The sequence below is a fragment of the Salmo salar genome, chromosome 12 (assembly GCF_965601325.2).
Source record: "Salmo salar chromosome 12, fSalSal1, whole genome shotgun sequence".
In the NCBI taxonomy this organism is placed as follows: Eukaryota; Metazoa; Chordata; class Actinopteri; order Salmoniformes; family Salmonidae; genus Salmo; species Salmo salar.
The window spans coordinates 14,007,501-14,015,000 of NC_138302.1; the positions used below are offsets into that span (position 1 = coordinate 14,007,501).

Sequence of the window (7,500 nt, forward strand, 5' to 3'; positions counted from 1 at the left end):
TTAAAATAATGTTGTGATCCTAACTGACCTAAGACAGGGGATTTTTACTAGGATTAAATGTCAGGAATTTTAAAGTTGAAATGTATTTGGCTAAGGTGTATGTAAACTTCCGACTTCAACTGTACATATATAAACATATAGCCATATATATATATAAACATATAGCCATATATGTATAAAAATATAACCATATATATAAACATAGAGCCATATATATATGAACGTAGAACCGTATATGTATAAGCATTGAGCCATATATAAACATAGAGCCATATATAAACATAGAACCATATATATATATGTTTATATATATGGCTCTATGTTTATATACATATATTGTTCTATGTTTATATATATATATATGGTTCTATGTTTATATATGGCTCAATATAAATAAACATAAAACCATCTATAAACAAGACAGAGATTCAATCCTATGCTATGATACAGTTTTACTTGAATTTAAATGTCCAGCATCCAATAGCAACAAAGCCAGGATTCAATCCAATGCAAGGTATAAAAGAGCCCATTAGCTTTATGTTTCTCTGTCCTGGGTGCTGTTGTTTGTAGCACTAGCCCAGTGTTTCTCAGTCCTGGTCGTGGGTGCTGTTGTTTGTAGCACTAGCCCAGTGTTTCTCAGTCCTGGTCGTGGGTGCTGTTGTTTGTAGCACTAGCCCAGTGTTTCTCAGTCCTGGTCGTGGGTGCTGTTGTTTGTAGCACTAGCCCAGTGTTTCTCAGTCCTGGTCGTGGGTGCTGTTGTTTGTAGCACTAGCCCAGTGTTTCTCAGTCCTGGTCGTGGGTGCTGTTGTTTGTAGCACTAGCCCAGTGTTTCTCAGTCCTGGTCGTGGGTGCTGTTGTTTGCAGCACTAGCCCAGTGTTTCTCAGTCCTGGTCGTGGGTGCTGTTGTTTGCAGCACTAGCCCAGTGTTTCTCAGTCCTGGTCGTGGGTGCTGTTGTTTGCAGCACTAGCCCAGTGTTTCTCAGTCCTGGTCGTGGGTGCTGTTGTTTGTAGCACTAGCCCAGTGTTTCTCAGTCCTGGTCGTGGGTGCTGTTGTTTGTAGCACTAGCCCAGTGTTTCTCAGTCCTGGTCGTGGGTGCTGTTGTTTGTAGCACTCCCACAGTTCATTCAAGTAATCAACTCCTCAGCAGGTTTTTGCACCCCTTTGTGTCCCCAGGACCAGGATTCAGAAACACTACACTAGACAGCCAACAATGGATTTTTAAAGGAATTTTCCCCGCCATTTGCCGAGATGGCATTCACGGTAATAGCTGCAGATGTTGTCTCAAGATTAAAATACCTTTATAAAAACAATAGTCTGTTTTCTTGTGTGATTCTCTATAACACGCCTTGGTTAGAATCTATACATTGAAATAATATAACTGACCCACAAATCTGATTGACAAATGTACGTGTGTGTGTGTGTCAATACACACCGTCTCCTAAATCATGAATGCCCCCATGAAATTATCTTCAGCTCCAAGTCTCAGGAGCGTCCCGTTGTCCACGGTTACATAGATGATGTCTCCAGGCAACAGATGGAAGACTCCGCCCAGGTAGCTGTTCAGAAGATTCTGATGAGAAATCTTCTTTGGTCTGGAATCCTGGGAAGTACAATGGAACCTAACGGAGAGACAGGCAGACACTTAGACTGCATCCCAAAAGGACCACCACCTCACACACACTCACTGACCTGTTAGCTTTCATCAACACATTCCCCCCTCCCCCTCCCAGGACCACCACCTCACAAACACTCACTGACCTGTTAGATTTCATCAACACAAGTGGTTTGTTTTTGTAACCCTCGGTGATCCACATCACCTTGTGTTTGAACAGAATGCAGTCTTCAACAAAGTGCACTTTGGAGTAGACATAGTAGTGCCCTTCCCTCTGTGCTACCAGGTGGCCATCTTTGTAGTCCATCTGATCTGTGAAGGCAGACAGACCCTTGTCTGATTCCCACAAAACGACACTATCCTCACCCACTGACCGGGGGGAGCCTGGGAGACGGAGGGGGGAGTGGAGGTACGGGATGGAGGGAAGGGAGCGAGGGAGAGTAAGGGGAGGGGGAGAGAGATGGGGGAATGGGGTGGAGAAAGATATGGGGCAGAGGGGGAGTTTAGAGAGCAGATATTGCTGGTTAAGTGTGTGTGTGTGTGTGTGTGTGTGTGTGTGTGTGTGTGTGTGTGTGTGTGTGTGTGTGTGTGTGTGTGTGTGTGTGTGTGTGTGCTTACGTTTCTGTGTGTGTTTCTGTTTGTGTGTGTGCTTCTGTGTGTGTGTGTGTGTGCTTCTGTGTGTGCGTGTGTGTGTGTGTGTGTGTGTGTGTGTGTGTGTGTGTGTGTGTGTGTGTGTGTGTGTGTGTGTGTGTGTGTGTTGAGAAGCTGTACTGTACCTATCAAGTGTGCTGAGGGTTTCCGTTGGATCTCAGGTGGGCTTGTCCTCGTCGTAGGGTCGACTAAAATCTCATTGGTCTCTGTCAGGGGACAAGAAATTATTTCATGAGAGAGAGAGAGAGACAGAGAGGGGGTGGGGGGAGAATGGAGAGAAAGAGGGAGGGAGAAAGAAAGAGAAAGAGAAAGAGAAAGAGAGAGAGAGATCAACTTTCAGAAAATCAAAGTTGTGATTTTCCAGAAAAGGGCCAGGAATCAGAGAAGTAGACACTCCTTCACTGTGGTTGAACATACATGGTACAACTACCTGGGACTAACAGTCTGGCAGTATATCCACGAATACAACTACCTGGGACTAACAGTCTGGCAGTATATCCACGAATACAACTACCTGGGACTACCAGTCTGGCAGTATATCCCCGAATACAACTACCTGGGACTAACAGTCTGGCAGTATATCCACGAATACAACTACCTGGGACTAACAGTCTGGCAGTATATCCACGAATACAACTACCTGGGACTAACAGTCTGGCAGTATATCCACGAATACAACTACCTGGGACTAACAGTCTGGCAGTATATCCACGAATACAACTACCTGGGACTAACAGTCTGGCAGTATATCCACGAATACAACTACCTGGGACTAACAGTCTGGCAGTATATCCACGAATACAACTACCTGGGACTAACAGTCTGGCAGTATATCCACGAATACAACTACCTGGGACTAACAGTCTGGCAGTATATCCACGAATACAACTACCTGGGACTAACAGTCTGGCAGTATATCCACGAATACAACTACCTGGGACTAACAGTCTGGCAGTATATCCACGAATACAACTACCTGGGACTAACAGTCTGGCAGTATATCCACGAATACAACTACCTGGGACTAACAGTCTGGCAGTATATCCACGAATACAACTACCTGGGACTAACAGTCTGGCAGTATATCCACGAATACAACTACCTGGGACTAACAGTCTGGCAGTATATCCACGAATACAACTACCTGGGACTAACAGTCTGGCAGTATATCCACGAATACAACTACCTGGGACTAACAGTCTGGCAGTATATCCACGAATACAACTACCTGGGACTAACAGTCTGGCAGTATATCCACGAATACAACTACCTGGGACTAACAGTCTGGCAGTATATCCACGAATACAACTACCTGGGACTAACAGTCTGGCAGTATATCCTCGAATACAACTACCTGGGACTAACAGTCTGGCAGTATATCCACGAATACAACTACCTGGGACTACCAGTCTGGCTGTATATCCCCGAATACAACTACCTGGGACTAACAGTCTGGCAGTATATCCACGAATACAACTACCTGGGACTAACAGTCTGGCAGTATATCCTCGAATACAACTACCTGGGACTAACAGTCTGGCAGTATATCCAGAATACAACTACCTGGGACTACCAGTCTGGCAGTATATCCACGAATACAACTACCTGGGACTAACAGTCTGGCAGTATATCCACGAATACAACTACCTGGGACTAACAGTCTGGCAGTATATCCCCGAATACAACTACCTGGGACTAACAGTCTGGCAGTATATCCACGAATACAACTACCTGGGACTACCAGTCTGGCAGTATATCCTTGAATACAACTACCTGGGACTAACAGTCTGGCAGTATATCCACGAATACAACTACCTGGGACTAACAGTCTGGCAGTATATCCACGAATACAACTACCTGGGACTAACAGTCTGGCAGTATATCCACGAATACAACTACCTGGGACTAACAGTCTGGCAGTATATCCCGAATACAACTACCTGGGACTAACAGTCTGGCAGTATATCCACGAATACAACTACCTGGGACTAACAGTCTGGCAGTATATCCACGAATACAACTACCTGGGACTAACAGTCTGGCAGTATATCCACGAATACAACTACCTGGGACTAACAGTCTGGCAGTATATCCACGAATACAACTACCTGGGACTAACAGTCTGGCAGTATATCCACGAATACAACTACCTGGGACTAACAGTCTGGCAGTATATCCACGAATACAACTACCTGGGACTAACAGTCTGGCAGTATATCCACGAATACAACTACCTGGGACTAACAGTCTGGCAGTATATCCACGAATACAACTACCTGGGACTACCAGTCTGGCAGTATATCCACGAATACAACTACCTGGGACTACCAGTCTGGCAGTATATCCACGAATACAACTACCTGGGACTAACAGTCTGGCAGTATATCCACGAATACAACTACCTGGGACTAACAGTCTGGCAGTATATCCACGAATACAACTACCTGGGACTAACAGTCTGGCAGTATATCCACGAATACAACTACCTGGGACTAACAGTCTGGCAGTATATCCACGAATACAACTACCTGGGACTAACAGTCTGGCAGTATATCCACGAATACAACTACCTGGGACTAACAGTCTGGCAGTATATCCACGAATACAACTACCTGGGACTAACAGTCTGGCAGTATATCCACGAATACAACTACCTGGGACTAACAGTCTGGCAGTATATCCACGAATACAACTACCTGGGACTAACAGTCTGGCAGTATATCCACGAATACAACTACCTGGGACTAACAGTCTGGCAGTATATCCACGAATACAACTACCTGGGACTAACAGTCTGGCAGTATATCCCCGAATACAACTACCTGGGACTAACAGTCTGGCAGTATATCCACGAATACAACTACCTGGGACTAACAGTCTGGCAGTATATCCACGAATACAACTACCTGGGACTAACAGTCTGGCAGTATATCCACGAATACAACTACCTGGGACTACCAGTCTGGCAGTATATCCACGAATACAACTACCTGGGACTAACAGTCTGGCAGTATATCCACGAATACAACTACCTGGGACTAACAGTCTGGCAGTATATCCACGAATACAACTACCTGGGACTAACAGTCTGGCAGTATATCCACGAATACTAAAGAAAGTACCAAATAACGCATGCAGAGCAGAACTCTGACAATTTCGTTTTAATTGTAAATATAAAGAAAAGGCCACAAAAATGTTGGCCTCAAAAGAGAAAAGAAATGGTCAGAATATCTCTAGTCTGTCAGAGATACAACACAGAGACAGACCACCAACTGGTCAGAATATCTCTACTCTGTCAGAGATACAACACAGAGACAGACCACCAACTGGTCAGAATATCTCTACTCTGTCAGAGATACAACACAGAGACAAACCACCAACTGGTCAGAATATATCTACTCTGTCAGAGATACAACACAGAGACAAACCACCAACTGGTCAGAATATCTCTACTCTGTCAGAGATACAACACAGAGACAAACCACCAACTGGTCAGAATATCTCTACTCTGTCAGAGATACAACACAGAGACAAACCACCAACTGGTCAGAATATCTCTACTCTGTCAGAGATACAACACAGAGACAAACCACCAACTGGTCAGAATATCTCTACTCTGTCAGAGATACAACACAGAGACAGACCACCAACTGGTCAGAATATATCTACTCTGTCAGAGATACAACACAGAGACAGACCACCAACTGGTCAGAATATATCTACTCTGTCAGAGATACAACACAGAGACAGACCACCAACTGGTCAGAATATCTCTACTCTGTCAGATACAACACAGAGACAGACCACCAACTGGTCAGAATATATCTACTCTGTCAGAGATACAACACAGAGACAGACCACCAACTGGTCAGAATATATCTACTCCGTCAGAGATACAACACAGAGACAGACCACCAACTGGTCAGAATATCTCTACTCTGTCAGATACAACACAGAGACAGACCACCAACTGGTCAGAATATATCTACTCTGTCAGAGATACAACACAGAGACAGACCACCAACTGGTCAGAATATATCTACTCTGTCAGAGATACAACACAGAGACAGACCACCAACTGGTCAGAATATATCTACTCTGTCAGAGATACAACACAGAGACAGACCACCAACTGGTCAGAATATCTCTACTCTGTCAGATACAACACAGAGACAGACCACCAACTGGTCAGAATATATCTACTCTGTCAGAGATACAACACAGAGACAGACCACCAACTGGTCAGAATATCTCTACTCTGTCAGATACAACACAGAGACAGACCACCAACTGGTCAGAATATATCTACTCTGTCAGAGATACAACACAGAGACAGACCACCAACTGGTCAGAATATATCTACTCTGTCAGAGATACAACACAGAGACAGACCACCAACTGGTCAGAATATCTCTACTCTGTCAGATACAACACAGAGACAGACCACCAACTGGTCAGAATATCTCTAGTCTGTCAGAGATACAACACAGAGACAAACCACCAACTGGTCAGAATATCTCTACTCTGTCAGAGATACAACACAGAGACAAACCACCAACTGGTCAGAATATCTCTACTCTGTCAGAGATACAACACAGAGACAGACCACCAACTGGTCAGAATATCTCTAGTCTGTCAGAGATACAACACAGAGACAAACCACCAACTGGTCAGAATATATCTACTCTGTCAGAGATACAACACAGAGACAAACCACCAACTGGTCAGAATATATCTACTCTGTCAGAGATACAACACAGAGACAGACCACCAACTGGTCAGAATATCTCTACTCTGTCAGATACAACACAGAGACAGACCACCAACTGGTCAGAATATATCTACTCTGTCAGAGATACAACACAGAGACAGACCACCAACTGGTCAGAATATATCTACTCTGTCAGAGATACAACACAGAGACAGACCACCAACTGGTCAGAATATCTCTACTCTGTCAGATACAACACAGAGACAGACCACCAACTGGTCAGAATATCTCTACTCTGTCAGAGATACAACACAGAGACAAACCACCAACTGGTCAGAATATCTCTACTCTGTCAGAGATACAACACAGAGACAAACCACCAACTGGTCAGAATATCTCTAGTCTGTCAGAGATACAACACAGAGACAAACCACCAACTGGTCAGAATACATCTACTCTGTCAGAGATACAACACAGAGACAAACCACCAACTGGTCAGAATATATCTACTCTGTCAGAGATACA

General features: G+C 44.3%; 1 protein-coding gene across 1 annotated transcript in view; it reads right to left on the bottom strand.

Annotated features, from left to right (window-relative positions):
* Positions 1 to 698: 698 nt before the first annotated feature.
* Positions 699 to 7,500, bottom strand: part of LOC106564215 (tumor necrosis factor ligand superfamily member 14-like) — a 12,664-nt gene continuing 5,862 nt past the window's right edge. Inside the window, exons 5-7 of the mRNA XM_045690753.2 lie at positions 2,390 to 2,470; positions 1,760 to 1,997; positions 699 to 1,620 (exon numbers count right to left, since the gene is read on the bottom strand). Of these exons, the coding sequence (XP_045546709.1) occupies positions 1,440 to 1,620; positions 1,760 to 1,997; positions 2,390 to 2,470 (500 nt within the window). The 3' untranslated portion in view covers positions 699 to 1,439. The remainder of the gene's footprint in view (positions 1,621 to 1,759; positions 1,998 to 2,389; positions 2,471 to 7,500) is intronic.